The sequence below is a fragment of the Acipenser ruthenus genome, chromosome 1, assembly GCF_902713425.1.
Source record: "Acipenser ruthenus chromosome 1, fAciRut3.2 maternal haplotype, whole genome shotgun sequence".
In the NCBI taxonomy this organism is placed as follows: Eukaryota; Metazoa; Chordata; class Actinopteri; order Acipenseriformes; family Acipenseridae; genus Acipenser; species Acipenser ruthenus.
The window spans coordinates 41,365,315-41,382,275 of record NC_081189.1 but is presented as its reverse complement, the minus strand read 5'-3'; the positions used below and the strand labels follow the sequence as shown (position 1 = coordinate 41,382,275).

At 36.9% G+C, this 16,961-nt stretch overlaps 1 protein-coding gene across 2 annotated transcripts in view; it reads right to left on the bottom strand.

Moving 5' to 3' along the window:
* LOC117421018 (uncharacterized) overlaps positions 1-16,161 on the bottom strand; it is a 62,896-nt gene extending 46,735 nt beyond the window's left edge. For both annotated transcript variants that reach the window (XM_034034864.3, XM_034034865.3), the window contains exons 1-5: positions 16,053-16,161; positions 14,791-14,874; positions 11,886-14,307; positions 10,159-10,273; positions 758-846 (exon numbers count right to left, since the gene is read on the bottom strand). In XM_034034864.3, the coding sequence (XP_033890755.2) occupies positions 758-846; positions 10,159-10,273; positions 11,886-14,307; positions 14,791-14,838 (2,674 nt within the window). In that variant the 5' untranslated portion in view covers positions 14,839-14,874; positions 16,053-16,161. The remainder of the gene's footprint in view (positions 1-757; positions 847-10,158; positions 10,274-11,885; positions 14,308-14,790; positions 14,875-16,052) is intronic.
* Positions 16,162-16,961: the final 800 nt, after the last annotated feature.

The window sequence follows — 16,961 nt, the reverse complement described above, 5'->3', positions numbered from 1 at the left end:
GAAGGGAGGTTATAGTACTTTACAACTTACAAGGCAGCCAGGCCCTTATAACAAAATTAAAAAACCTGACAACTGACCCATACCAACAAAAAAACAAAATTTAAAAAAATGTATGGATTCAAACTCCCTTTATTTATTTTTTATTTTGTTCTGCCCCGAAAGGGTAAGGTCTTTTTGATGCCACTGCCTTGGCTTCACAGCTACGCTATACAAATCATGCACACTGTGCATGTACAGTACTACCTACTCTGTGAAGACCCTACTGTCACAGCAAACAGGGCTGTTTATTAATGTAATCACTAATAGTTTTATGAAATTTGTGTACCAGTCAACCTTATTTCCTCACATGAACTCATAAACAACCACATTTTTCATAAATAAACTTGTCCTTAGCGAGGGCTAAAAATTAGGTTTCCGTGCACTGCCAGCTTAGACGGCTGTCTCATTCTGTTACTAAATAATGTCTGCTTATGCTTAACGCCACCACTGGGTAAATGCATAGTACAGTCATAGGCAACGCATTGAAAAACTACACATTTACTAAGCAAATTTACCACAGTAAACTCTTATAAGGGTAAGACAAAATTGATTTTACTTATTACAATATTGATATAGGATAATATTTAGATTAATCATTGTGCTCAAAGGGGCCATCTGTTGGTGAGTAAAAGCAGTAACAGGAAATACAGTACCACCACTGTGTCCCTTCATCTCTCAAATACTGAACAAGACACCTGAAAGACTTTTTAAAACATACCTGCTGAAGGTGGCCTTGCTTGCAGAGAGAGTTCATTTGTGGACTTTCTACATTGTCCAGCTGACAATGGTCTACTGTTAATGGTGCACCTAAAATAAAAGACAAAGAATCTTTGATTTGGTCCTTTATACAATGCAATACAATACAATTTGCTTTTATATAGCGCTCTTCATGCAGAGCATCCCAGAAGCTGATGAAAACAAATATGTTTTTAAAACTAATTTAAAAGATTCAACTGTGCCAGAATTTCTGATAGAAACTGGGACAGAGTTCAAGAGGCACGGGACAAAACAGCTAGAAGCCCTTGCCCCTCCTGATTTTAAGCGACTTCTGGGAACCATCAATTGTTCAGCATTTATTGAGGACCAAGGACGTGGAGTGAGCAAAATTTTAAAATCAATCCTAAATTTAACAGGAAGCCAGTGCAGTGATTTAAGAATCGGCGTGATATGTTGTGAACGGCTGGTGCGTGTGTAAGCATTCTAGCTGACAAGCATTCTAGTTGGAGCTGACACAGCTTACAATGAGGATAAAATGAGGCCTTCGTAACAGAGCTAATGTGGGTATCCAAACACAGTTCTGACTCTATAGTGATTCCCAAGTTTCTCACAGTATTACATGGTCAGAGGATTACCATCAAATGGGGCTTCAGTACCAGGGGATTCAGCTAGATTGTTGTTTTTTTTTTTTTTTTTTTTGAGCCCACTAATAATATCTCTATTTTACTAGGATTTATTTTCAAGAAGTTTTCAGCCATCCATAATTGAACTTCGCTCAGGCACTGAGACAGCAATGAAACCGCCATCTCTGGTTTTGTAGGAAGGGAACAATACACCTGAGTGTTGTCCACATAACAGTGAAATCCCAAATTGTATTTATTAAGAATTGATCCAAGAGGGAGCATACAGACACTGAAAAGCAAGGGACCAAGGATTGAGCCTTTTAGAACTCCATACTTCACGTCACCTGTCTGAGGAGTATTAACCCATAGAGACAAACTGGCATTGATGTAATAGATAGGAGCGAAACCATTCCAAGGCAGTGGCTGTAATTCCAATATAATTTTGTAATCTCTCCAGTAAGATCCCATGATCCACAGTGTCAAAAGCAGCAGACAGATCAAGTAACACTAGAATAGACAATGTTCCAGTGTCGACAATACAGAGGTCATTGCAGACCCTCAAAAGGGTGGTCTCAGTACTATGGCCTGAGCGAAAACCTGACACACTTTTCACAATAGCCCATATTTACAAAAATGACCCTGAAGCTGGGGAGTCACAACTATTCCAATCAATGTTGGAAATAGGGCTGGGTATCGGCAGTGTCTTCACGATACGATACGTATCGCGACACAGGGGTCACGATACGATACAGTAAATTAAGCATGAAACATAGAAATCACACAATTGTCTCATGTGCTTGTGTAAGTGTCTGCAATAACACTGGTAAAGCACTTTTGGTCAAATAAGCTTCAACAAGCTGTTTTGCTTTTGTTTCCTGTTTATTCTTTAAATACATTTCTTTAAAACAAAATTACAGATCAGGGTCCCAGACAAAGTTTTTGTTTTAAGAGCCAATGACTCCAGGCCAGAAAAAATATGGTCGCCAAATTCAATTGCTGGGTGCCACTTCAGGGGCAAGTTAGTTGCTACCATATTCAACTGCTTAAAATACAACAACTTGTTAAGACACTAAGGTGACACTAAAACAGTAACTTAATGTCTGTACTCACTTGTTTGTTGCCACATTCTGCTGAGTGGTTAATCAATGAGGCTGGCTGCAATGAACTCCACATGTTTATATTTTTTGCAAGTGTTGTATCTGGAATTGGTGAAAGCACCTCTAATTGTGTACAGCGTAACACTGGAAATAGCATGCTGCAGTGCCAAAGTTGGCATCTCTGGTGTAAACAGTGTGGAAAAAGTGGAGCTTTGAGATGATACGTTCCGCTGTCACGGTTCAATAAGTCAGAGATCTTCAACAATTTCTTGCATTGCTGCATCTCATAAAAATTACAAATAAATGTTGGTATGATTTGTCATTTACTGTCCATAATAGCTCCCTCTCCTGAACCAATTCTGACAAACGCTTGATGTCATCCTCGCTCCAGTTAACTTTCATAGTTGACATCTTTTTAAATTTACCGCCTCTTTACCACAGGAAAGTAAACAACAGTCAGGAGATTGTAACAGCCAATCATATTTCGCAACCGTGCATGTGATAAAAAAAGTCCCTACAAATCGCTTAGCAGATCGCTTGAAAGTGGCGCTTGTCTCTACTGTAAGCAACCAGTTGCGCAACTGCTTGCAACAGGCTGCAGGAACATCCACAAATAAGCGATTCAGTTGCATGCAACTGTTGTGCAACTGATCGCTCAGGTGTGGACATGGCTTCACAGAACATGAGGTGAGCACACACTGGATTTTAAACCGGCCAGAGCAGGTCAAACTTCGCTGTCACCTTCATAAGATTATCAACATTAATTACCCGCCTCCGCTCAGCTTCCGTTTCGCTCCACTGCCGACGTGCTTGACAAAAACACCCTGAACACAGTGATTGATAGTTGAGGCTGCTAGAGTGAATGTTAAATACTATTCTCAAACTAGATGGTAACTTTACAAGTAAAGTTGTGGGGCTTGCTTTATTGGGAAAGTGGTTAAAGTAGCTGATTTGTGTCAAAAGTCACATTGTTTACTAATTGTCTCATGCTTAGAATGTGCTATAATTTAAAATTTCTTAAAGTTCTATGACAGTTAATTCAACAGTGGGAAATAGCCTACTGAAAGAAGTTGATGCGGTTACTAAAACAGCTGTACCTCTTGATTGGTAGACGCCATTCCTGTTTTGATTTCATATTTGAATAGCAGAGAAGTAGATGAAGATGTCATATCCTCTAACTTTTTGTCTAGCTTGTTGGGAAAGTGGTCAAAGTAGCTGATTTGTGTCAAAAGTTACATCATTTACAGTAAATAGAATGTTGAAAGTCTGGGAGTTTTTAAACAATGGTGAGCCTTAGAATGTGAAAAAAGTCCGATTAAAGTGAATGAAGATGGACAAAAAAAGGACAAAAAGCTTAATAGTTTAAAAAGTATAAAATATATCAAAAAGTTGTATACAAGCACAGTATTCCAGACCGGTCTACACGTTTTAAAGTTTGAACGGCGTTTCTAGCTTAAACGGTGTAAGAGGAGTAGCGTGCCAAAGAAGAAGAAGAAGAAGTAGAAGTATGTCGAAGATTTAAAGTGGGGACTCTTGCTTCGCAAGCCCCACTATCTGTGTAGACACAAATTAATGATTAATCGATTAATCGGCACACCCCTAGTTGGAAATAGGCCTATAATTTGCACAATCGTGTGAGGAGAGATTATGGGTTTTTTTTCAGCCAGTGGTTTAATGTCAACCAGTTTTAGAGTAGAGGGAACCCTTCCAGATATCAAAAAAGATAACAATATGAGTTAGAGTAGGACCCAGGTTAGGAGAACACTCCCTAATAAGCCAGGTAGGCCAAGGATCCAAAACACAGGTCATAGGATTTAGTTTAGTTATGACAGCCTTTAGGTCAGCCTCAGTTATTGCAGTAAATTCCTTAAACATAGCAGTCGTAATTGAATAACTTTAGTTAATGTGACAGTTTTATTATGAAAAATATGTATTCGTACACAAGATCACCATTATAATGAAAACATATGGGAAGATAAAATACCAGTGATCAATATTATTGCAGTTTCTTTATATTTATGTAAAGGCTGTCAGATATATAACTTTAAACCTGAATAGGCACAAAGACAGCACTAGCGCATGCTACAGATGATCTACAGCTATGGCCAAAAGTTTTGCATCACCTAGAATTTTAGGATTGAGATACAATTAAAAATAAATAAATAAATAAATATATGAACATAATTTAGATATCGCAAAAGACTACCGGTATTTTAATTCAATGTTATCATAACATTATTCAGCAGGTTTTATTCAACTTTATGAAGCAAAATTAGTTAATTTTATAGGGTGATACAAAACATTTGGCCATAGTTGTAGGTGATCTATGTTTCATAACCTTGTACATTACCATTCAAAATTTCAGTGAGACCATTATTTTTCCTTTCACTTCATAATTTCTTATTCAAGGAAACGTGCAAGTCTTTCTGTAATTATATACAATGATCTATACAGTGTACATTCATGTAGTATCCACTCCCTCACTCGCATCAGTATGAATCAGATCCTGCCTATTTACTTCAAATAAAAGGTTCACATTTATGCTAATTTTATACAATGAGTCACTCTTTCTGTTTTCAAAACCTGTATTAATTATATCTACGATTGTTTTTCAAAGAGATACAACGTGTCTTTATTCTTTACAATTAACAAAAGAAGAAATGTAGAATTATCACTGTTTACAATCTATTCCTGGAACTGGCAGTATGTTTGTTTTTTTAAAAAAATGAGTACAGTAATAAATGCAAATACCCCATTAATTGTATTGGATGAAATTGTATTGGGAATAAAGATACATCCAGCATTTGGCATTTACTCATATATTCAAACTAAACTTCAGTGGTTACCTCAAATAAATATTGGGCAAAATGTTAGAAGGTAGCATTTACTACAACATATTAACATATATAATTAACATTACAAATAGTCCTCAACCTCCTTGCATGTCTTTCACTGTGGCACATTTTTATTCTCTTGTACTCTGAAGCCACTGTGGAATTATATACACACTAGGACATGTACATTCTGTTCATTATGCTATTTGCCACAAATAAAAGATCCAGGGTATGTTTCTTTACAACCCTACTTCTAAATTGGATTTAAATAATGAGCTTTTTAAGTGGGCTGTTGCTAGTGACAACATAATGACCCTATCCTGCGTTCATAATATTCTCAAGGACATGTACAAAGCATTTGCATCTGTTGGAGCCACAACGTAATGCAGGAGAAAAAGAAAAACAACAGGATAAATGTCAACGACCTAAATACCACGCAAATTACACACTTCTAAAGACACACACACTAAATCAGATCCTCAGACCAAGGGTTTAAAATATTAAATTAGTGACTGCAGTTTATCACTACACTTTATTGAAGATTGTTGCAGTCACCATTCTTCATTAACAAAACTATATATATATATATATATATATATATATATATATATATATATACAGTGCCTTGCAAAAGTATTCAGACCCCTGAAAAATTCTCTCATATTACTGAATTACAAATGGTACATTGAAATTTCGTTCTGTTTGATATTTTATTTTAAAACACTGAAACACAAAATCAATTATTGTAAGGCGACATTGGTTTTATGTTGGGAAATATTTTTAAGAAAAATAAAAAACTGAAATATCTTGCTTGCATAAGTATTCAACCCCTGTGCTGTGGAAGCTCCCAGTTTACACCGATGAAAGAAATTGCCCTAACGAGGACACAATTACCTTACCATTGGCCTCCACCTGTGAACCATTAAAGTTGCTGTCACATTTTCTGGATAAAAACCCCACTGTTGAAGGATCATTGGTGTAACATTTTTGAAGACACAACAACAGAATCGCAGAATCTGCTGCCCGCCTGGTGTTCTCTCTGCCTCGCTTCGCCCACGCTACTCCACTACTCCGCTCGCTCCACTGGCTCCCGATCACCGCTCGCATCCAGTTCAAGACTCTTGTACTAGCCTACAGATGCCTTGACCAGACTGCACCCAGCTACCTCCAGACCCTCATCTCTCCCTACACCCCCACTCGACCTCTCCGCTCCGCCTGCACTAGAAGACTGGCTCTACCTCCGCTACGCTCCCCTGCCTCCAGAGCCCGCTCCTTCTCCACCCTTGCTCCGCAGTGGTGGAATGACCTTCCTACAGATGTCAGGACTGCCCAGTCCCTTACCACATTCCGGCGCCTCCTTAAGACTCACCTCTTCAAACAGCACCTGTAGAACTCCTCTGTTTGTATCCTGGGACACTATCACCTTTCATGTAAATGTGCTTTATTTTGCTCTTATCTGCCCCCTATTTTACTGCATTTAATCCTGTACTTCAGAATGCTGTAATCTGCCAAGTGTTTAACCTGTAGTACTTTGTATTTAATCATATCCTGATGTAACTATCACTATTTAATCATATCCTGATGTCACTATCACTATTATCTGCTGTATTATTGAATTGTGGTTTGTCACCCTTGTACTTTGCTTGAACAAAAGTTATTGTATTTCTTGCTCTTATTGTATTACTTGTATTGTAACACTTGAAATGTATTTGCTTACGATTGTAAGACATCCTGGATAAGGGCGTCTGCTAAGAAATAAATAATAATAATAATAATAATAATAATAATAATAATAATAATAATAATAATAATAATAATAATAATAATAATAATAATAATAATAATAAATAATAATAAATAATAATAAATAATAATAAATAAAAAAATAATAAAAAAAATAATGGCTGTACAAAAACTACTCAATAGGTTTGGTTCTATATTTCCCCTTTTCATAATTTGTATTGAACTTTTGAATAAAATGGTGTAAGGACTGATGAAACATTACATTAAGATTAATGTAAAGCCCCCCCACCCCCCCACCCCCCCTTATAAAAGTTTACCAAAGTAAAAGCATAGAATAAACCAAAAAAAGCATATTGAAAGCATGGCAAACCAGAGAGGTTTGGTAAAGCATATAAAAAAAAAAAAAACAGGGTAAACCATTGTAAACGCATATATATCCATGGGAAGAACATGGAAAACCTTCAAAATTACTGTGCCAAAATAAAACTGGTAAACTTTTATAAGGGTCACTTACTTTTATATTCTTGTGAAAACAATAGTCATTTCAGATCATTCTCAAATACCAAACTGTAATTCCTATCATTCATGCAATACACATACAGTCCAGCAGGTGGAAATCTTGCTTTATTAGTGACAAAGGAAAGCTTCATGCTACTTAATATTTTACACTAAGACCCCTTAAATTAACATTGAGATAAAGATTAATTAAGCCTATACATTGAAAAATGTGCATAAATGGCACAAAGTATTGTGCATTTTCTCACTAAAGTCATGAAAGCCTGATATTAAGGAATGAGAAACGTACAAAATATGTCAACCGTGCCATTGTGCTCTGTTTCTCTTTATATTACTTTTAGCTGAAATAGGTTCTCTTCCATAGTTTGTCAAAAACATATATACCCACAACACAAACATAGCACACATACAGAAAATATTTATAATTGTTTTACTTAAATGTTAATATTTGTAAAAACATTGCTAGTGATCATAACTGTTTCTGAAATAAAGGCTGGATTTCAGTGAATGAATTATATCTAAAAAATGAGTTTCTGGGCTCCCGAGTGGTGCATCCAGTAAAGGCGCTCCGCGCGGAGTGCAGAATGTGTCCTATTGCCTGAAGATTGCAGGTTCGATTCCAGGCTATGTCACAGCCGACCGTGAGTTCCTAGGGGGCGGCGCTAAATTGGCTGAGCGCTGCCCGGGTAGGGAGGGCTTAGGTCGGCAGGGGAATCCACGGCTCACCGCGCATCAGCGACCCCTGTGGCCGATAGGGCGCCTGTGGCTCTGCAGTGGAGCCGCCAGATCTGTGTTGTCCTCCGGCACTATTGGTCTGGTGGCATTGCTGTGGATCTGCAGTGCGAAAAATGACGGCTTGCCAGGAGCACGTTTCGGAGGACGCGTGTTCCAGTCTCCGTTTCCCGAGTCGGCGGGGGGGTTGCGAGCGGTGAGCCGAGGATACAGATAATAATTGGGCATGCTAAATTGGGGTGAAAACCGGGGTAAAATAATTGGCGACGACTAAATTTATAAAAGAGAGAGAAAAAAAAAAAAAAGAGTTTCTGGTTTGTTTAAAAGAAGCAACACATCTGAACATACTTGTTGTACAGTATTAGTGGGTTATAAAACCACCCATTGGGTGTAATACCTGTATCTGTTATTATTATGAAGCGAGATGAGAGAGTTAAGTGGTGCTTTCAGTTATGGCTCCCATGACTGGCATTAGTCTAAGCTGTTGGAAGGAGTTAGCAATTGCTCTCTGTATGAAAATAAATAAACTAAAGCTCTATTTATATTATGCCCATAGCTTCTTGTCACAAAGACGGCCAGAGTGGGTGGTGTCAGACCAGAAGCAGGAAGGAATACAGAGACAGTGGTTGTGATGAGCTGAGTGCAATGGCTGCACTCAGCGTTTAATGACAAAATAAAAGGTTTAAACAGAAAACACGGGACACGGCACTTGACGCCAAAATAAACAGACATACAAAACGACTAAACACTAAACAGATGGTGCAGGACAGACAGACGAACAAACACGGTGAGTGAAAACACGTTAACTATTACTCTTATTCTAACAATTACTACCTCCGTCTCCAATCCCGTTCTCCACTCACCGAACACCCAACCCCGACTGCATGCTACGTGTCTCTATATATACTGTTGTGCTGGGATTCAATTACTAATTAATTATTCACTTGAATCCCAGCACGTGAATTAATTCTGTGCAACCCCGTGCCACACATTATACACATTTTATCTGCACGTGAAGTGATGTGCCATCCTCGTGCCTAAATATAATTATACACTTTAAACACACGTGAAACACAGACCCGTTTATATCCCGTGTACCAATCTATACACCAACATTAACATACGCACCCATACATACATACACAGAACACACAAATGCACACAGGGGCGGGGCACTTTGCCACACTTCTCCACAGCCTCTCCTGATCTTGGTCAGGCACGATATACACAGTTGACTGGTGATGCCTGCAGCAACACCAGCTCAGACTCTCACTGTATAAAGAATGAAGAATTTAAATAAAAAGGGATCTTTGACAGAACTGAAACGAAGACAGAAAAGACACAGTGCTTTTAACAATAATCAATAATAAAAAAAAAAAACACCAGCTTACTGTACCTTGTTTGGTGCTGATGCTAGTTCCAGTGCATCTTTACTAGTTTTAAAAAGCTAGAACTATTCAGAAGTAATTCAACAGTAGGCAGTAGCTTTCACATTCACAGACTCATCCTAAATTATTTTTAAAAAATAACTTATAAGCTATTTACAAAGTCAGTACATGTAGTCATAAACATAACTAGACATTAATATTAATCCCATACTGTATTTTAAAAAATGTATTGGACGGGACAGGCAAAAATGAACCACAACCACTAACCCCTGCTGAAAACAGAACCCTTTTAACTATGCAAGTTTCTTTTAATATTACTACATACAAATAGAAAAGGTCCTGAAAAAGAGAGACTATTGGCAAGTCTGTTTTCATGTAAATTCTTCTCATTATTTTTTTTTTTTCAGTTAATATTTATATTTATTTTTGTTTAATAGTATCAGCATTCCAGTTTATTAAAGGTGCTTACCTTGGTTTTAATTGTCCATGAGTGTAAGATGACCATGCAATGCTTGACTTCTCCCAGTACCTTTTATGCCCAGACAGACTGGTTTGAATGTTTTTGAACTTCTTGGGCTTCAGTTCTAATAAGAGTGAATTAGAAATAGATTATTAAGAAAAAAAAAGTGTAAAATAAATGCAACTGTAAAAAACCCACAAAAAAACCTCAGGTTATTTTACAGACTAAAAGCCAAGCCAAGTTGTTTGTTGTTACATTTCAAACTTTTTTTGAAGTGAATGCCACATATATTATAAAACTGTAATTGCATCTCATCTTAAATTATACATTTGCGAGTACTGTAAGTGACTTATATGAGAGGCATAGAACCTTAAAATCATGTGACAAGGTGTCAAACCACTTGTATCTTTATAAATATCAAAACTAGTCCTAAACTCAGCCCATCAGAAATGTTAAACTTGTTTCAGTTGTTTCATATTTCCAGTTAACACACACAAACATATATATATATATACATATATATATATATATATATATAGAGAGAGAGAGAGAGAGAGAGAGAGAGAGAGAGTTAGGTTTTTACAATGCTTCACCACACTTCTCTATGGTTTTACATGCTTCATTTACTATGCTTTTAGTATGCTTTACTACACTTTGCAATGCTTTCACCATAGTAAACCACAGTAAAAACCACAAACCTAATGTGGAATAATCTATTTCTTTATTTATTCATTCATATTTAATGTACAATACTACTAATGCAAAATACCCTAACCTTGTAAGTCGGTTCGGAAATTGTCTGTCACATGACTTTAACATTGAGATGACAGTAGAGACAAGGTTAATTCAATCTGACATAACCCATCTTTCTGCAGGTCAGGTTCATCTGATTACCCTGCCCCTGTATCATTGATGTGACATCTGATAAGTGGCATTGAGGAAAATCTCACATAACAAAAAACAGAAGGACAGGAAAGGCTTTGAAGGAAGCATGTTGGCATTTGTATTTGTATCAGTCTGATTTCCTTTGATCCGATTAAATATAATTATCTAAAATGACTTCATAGCAGACCTTTTTTCATAGCATTTTTTATTGTATTAGTTGATGTTAACAAGAGGGACGGTAAATAAATCATATAGTACCACACTTGAGGGATTAATATGGAGTTAAAAGGCTTCACCAAATGAAACACTGCAACCCCCCCCCCCCCACACACACACACACATTCTAAACCTGATTGTCTCTATAAACAGCACAACATCACAGGCGGTCCTGCTGTCCTAGTAACAGTTTCCTTAATCCCGTTGCCAGAGTAACATTCAGAAGATAGTGACAGTATCACATTCAGATGTTGCACTATAATGTAATAAGCAGTTAGCTATTTCAAAATGTTTTGTATCAGATTTAGCATTTTGAAAAATAAATAATGTCTGTAGTTATAAAAGTGGTTAATTGTATTTTATTTTAAATTTAACTTGATACTGTAAATTCATTATAGAAACTGTTCACCAACCTGTTCATATAGTGTATATTAACAGCACTGGATTTCAGAATGTTGTTTTGCATGTGCACATAAAGTGATTTATATACAGTATAAAGCTGTGTAGGTTTCAGTCATCAGCAATACAACATTGCATGACTTCAACGATTCAGAGTCGTAATTCAAAGTCTCTGCACATGTTAGTTCATTCACTGATACAGCAAGTTATGCAATCTAGCTAAAAACACCCTTTACCTTGCAATGTTTTTCTTGTTTGATCACTAGTAGTTGGAGGTGTGGTATAATAGTCCTGCTCAAAAACACGACTTTCAAGAAGGGCTGTGTTTTGAAGTTCTGAAGCTTGCTCTGTGGTTGCATGATCAAGAGTTAGTAAATCCTGCTCTTCAACCCCCAGAATGTTGTCTACAGATGATAACACACCACAGCTACTCTGCTCACAGTCAGGAGCACAGTCATTGAGCTCACTGCTTGCTCTGGGCTCCCTCTGCTGGTGAAACTGAGTTTTCCCATTGCTGCTGCTGCTTCTATTGATGGCATCACTTCTTTCATTGCTGTCACTTCCTGCAAATAGATCACAATGCTGGGACACAACTGTCTCTCCTGTGTGTCTGTCATACTTCACATTCTCAGACTTGCTTAATTCAGAGCTATTCTCACCATTCAGATTTTTAATGCCTTTGAGATGTTCAATGTACATCAGATATTTTTCATAAACACTAAGACTAGAGCCTTGTTCTGTATTGCAATTGGTGTTGGAACCCTCAGAACTAACAGATTCAAGAATACTAATTGTTTTTGTAGATTCAACTGAGTATGTATTTTCTTTTGATAAATCACTGTTTTTCATTGGCATACTCTGTACTTTCAAATTCAATATTTGGCTATTGTCTTCTTTGCAAAGCCTTGGTATAATTCCAATCAGTGCACATCCACAATGAACGCACCAGTTGATATCCGGATCATTTGGGCTTGAACATTCAGGACAGAATCTGAACATATAGTTGGAATTATGTTGTGAAGGGTGGAGAAGATTGTCCTTTGTGCAGTTCAGATATGAGGTTTTTTCTTCCTTTCCCTCCATGATACTACAGTGCTCTTTATCCAGACCCATACTGTTCACCAGGAAAGTCCTCCCTGTGCTTTTGTCTATCGTTTCAATTGTGCCTCCATTCATTTGATAATCCTCCTTCTTAGGTGTTTGTAAATCTGAACCTAGATTTACTTTCAGATCTTTTACCGGTTCTGCATGATTCAAAAGCCAGTCACTGTCTTCTCGATTCACCTCAGCAGTGTTGCGGTACTTCAGATTTTCTGAAGCGTATAACATAGGTGCTGTACCACTGCCTTTCTTGGTTTCCCAAGCATAGTGATTTAAATGCAGCCTGGACGTAGCATCCATCAACTTGTGCACTTGATTCTCTGGAACATCTACTGACCCAAACCAATTTTTCACAGACTCGGTTTTCAGTGTCAGTGTTCTGGCAGAACTTTTCTCTGAGCACTCATCAAGATCTGTATGGTGCGAAGGATGGGCAATTGTAGTGGGCCTATTTGCAAACGCATAAGGGTATTCTTCATCAGAATCATCCTGAAGAGGACACCAAAAATATTTTTTTTCCTGGTAATGAGTAGATTTGTTTACAGAGCAACCTGACGCAAGTGGAAGTATGTTTTCTAAAACTTCATTTTCACTAGACTTGATAAGGTTTATTTGATTTATTTCATCAGCATATTCTGGACTAGTCACCTGTCTGCAGCTCATTTCTTGGACCCCAGTATAATAGCCACACTCAGAAACTTTTTTATAGCTAGAGTCATCATAAGTTGATGATTTGTTTCCGTTCAATAAAGAGTCCTGGTATATCCATTTCTGCCTCTCATGATAACCAGCGTAGTTTACTTTCTCGGAATCGGCCTCATTGATCTGTAAGTCCACAGACTGAAGAAGAGACCTTCCGCTGGACCACAGATTGGGTGAAGGACATCTATCTTCTAATCTGGAATCCTTCACCATGTTGAAAGAAGAGCTTGTTCTTGTGCTGATATCAATGGGCAGGTTACTATCAGACTCATGTATCCAAAAAGAAGAAGAAGTTCCTGAATGTTCTATACCACTATTTTTAAAAAGGCTCTGAGATCTCTCCTGGAGGGTCACTTCTGAGGTTTGCAGTCCACTGTCTTCCTCGCATGGTTTAATGTATTTCTGAGCCCATCTTAAAACATACCTCATCTTCTCAGTTTCTGAAACCGTTACGTCTTCAAGAAGGGAATAGTCTAGATCTGCACCACCAGTCCTCCCTGTGGGAGACTGTCCATCTGTGACTGTGTCAGAATTGTTGTTTAGAAATTCAATGTAAGTTAGTTCATGGGCTGGCTTTTTCTTTCTGTCAGCTTTCTGTTCCGAGGGTTCAGAAGAATGAGGTACTTTAATGACAGGGCCTTCAACTTTATTCACCTCATTAGGACTCGAAAATGATGCCCTGGAAACAGATGGTGGTGCTCCAGCATCAGCTGGGTCTGATGGCTTCCTTCCCTGATTAAGATAAGCCAGGCGTTTGACTCTCAAGTCTTTCAGGTTGCGTGTCCGCGGACTGTCTGTTTCATAGACAGTCTCAGCATCCAGACGCTTCATAGTTCTTGCAGTTAAAGGTTGAATCTGAAAATGTATGTAAATTATTGTTATGAAACTCTTATTAGACATTCCTTTTTATAGCTGCAGATTAAAAGGATGTATTCAAGGAGGTTATGTGGTGCCACAGGCTAATTTACTAGCTTCTCAAGCCAGTGTTTAAAACCAGGTTAAGTCCAAAGGGTTTGGCAGTCTCAGGTTAGAAACAATTTGCCATTTTTTCCACATTACACAACAGCCACATAATTCTACATAAGTTAGCACAACTGGCAGTCTCTACTGCACATGATAAAGGCTGCTGAGGGATGAATGGCAGGAGGTTTGCAGGTCAAGATTGGGGTGCTATAAAGGAAAGGTATCAATACACTGTTCTTTAAAAATGTTATCAGTTCAAATAGGAGCGCTTTCGCTTACACGTCTTACACTGCAGAGTTCAGCTGATGTTATACTTTAAAGTGCTCCTCATGTTGCTAAACCAAGGTTTAGAAGTAAAAGTCAATAACGTGGTACCTGATACTGTGGTCCAGATGCCACATCCTGGCGTGAATTTAGCATCATTACTTCTTTGTTTTGTTTACAGTGTGCGTCAGAAGTCTGAAAATAACAAAACACCATTTGTTTAAGCAAAAAAGTATCTCGTTTAAAATGAATCTGAACGGCTGATCATGAAAATTGTACCCTAATAAGAAATCCAGACATTTATGGCAATTCCAGGCAGGTTTTTATCATGCATAGCTTTGCAACTGTTTATTTTTTATTTGTATTATTATTGTTGTTTTTCTGTTAGCATACAATTTATGCCAAGGTTAACTAATAAATTAAGCTAAGCCATTACTTCCCTTATAAAAGTATTTTTCCAGTTTTTCACATGATGCATTTACCATAGTTTACCCTGGTTTGCCATGTTTATTAATATGCTTTACCATATCTCATTATTCTTTAAAATGCTTACCTATGCTTCACCATTCTTTCACTCTGCTTTAATACACTTTGCTATGCTTTTACTATGGGAAACCTTTCTAAGGGTTTCTACTGTCAGTGGCATGCACTTCATTCATTAACTGACTGTGGCTGCTTGTAATACTTAAAATAACAATCGATTAGACTAGGAAATATCAATAGCATAAACCTCAATTATTTGTTTTAAAAAAAGAAAGAAAATATATATTACATAGATTGAAATGTATCAGGTGTGGTTTAGCAAAGCCTGATGGAACGAAACACCTGCAGTTTATCATTTCTGTTACTCTTTTTTATGTTTTTTTTTTTTTTTTTTTTTTTTTTTTTAACTTAACATTGTTGATGAAACAGCTACATTAACATTATAATAGTGATGAACCCAACAAAGTTATTATCCAGATTTTGTCTGGACAGTCCAGAGAAATTAAGGTTTTCCATTATTGCAGGGAATACACTATTATTTAAAACGTTGTATTGTAGTGGGTTCCTCGTGTGTTAAAACGTTGTGAATACATCCGTGGTTTCAGTGTGAATGAAAACATGAAAAGACTGCTTTAAGAAATGTAAAAACGCATTAAAAAACTTTTTTTTTTATATCATTTCATAAATACAAATATTGTAAGTGTTTGGATAATAATCTAAACCGCGTAATTGAAGGAGTTTATCTAGCGGAAACTCAAGTTAAGAAAAGAAAAAACACAAACAACAAATATGCTTTTATGTTGCACAACTGTTAATAAATACTCAGCATTTAAGACTTAAGATTTAAGAATCATTTTCAAATAAATAATAAGAAATACCAAAATTCTTACTTGGATATCCGTTGTCTTTTCATAAAAACCTATCCATAATAATGCATTGCTGAGAAGATGGTTCTACTGTTTTCCAACTCTTGCTTCGAATCCGGCTTCACTGTATCAAGCTGTCTCCTTGGAAACTGGGCGGGGATTCTCAGAAGTAGAACTGTTGCCTGGGAAATAACCGGAAGGCTGCTTGCAGTACGCCTGACTGATGTTTTGATATTGAATTGGGTATTTCCTGATGGAATTTACCGATGATATTTGCTTCCTTTTGGGGAACAAATTTACGCTTGTGCGATACATCAGAGCACTTTTCTCAAGTGCTAGTAACTTTTTTATATATATATATATATAGGTGGTCTGCTTCTAGCCCATTTAGATTTAAAAAAAAAAAAAAAAGTCTGCAAGGTTACTTAACAAGTCAGTGTCGGGAGCTCTTCTTTTCCTTTTCATTTTCATTTCCAGGTCGGACAGATCTGTCTGAAAACTGTTTTAGACAACTTAGATTAACACAGAGTGCACAGAATGGAATATCGAATACTGTAAACATTCATGCAGACATCATATTTTGTATTGGAACAATGGAGCACAGCAGCTTTAATTAATTAAGTTTGAATTGAAGCAGATATTTATGAAAGTGCCATTTATGCTTTCTTCTGGCATCATAATGCTACTTACTGATATTAGTGAAATTGTTTAAAAAATAGATTTTATTATAATGTGTTGTAGGTTGTGGAGAGTACTTATACTTCACACACTGAAAGCATTACACTATATTTATCCAAGGCCGCCTCTATAAAATAATTAAGTAAGCTTATTAATTGTTTTATAAAATGGCATACCAGTCTTATTTGGAGTAGAATAAATACATTTAGTTTTTTTAATTAGAAAAATAGCAGTGAAACAAGATAACTGTTTGAC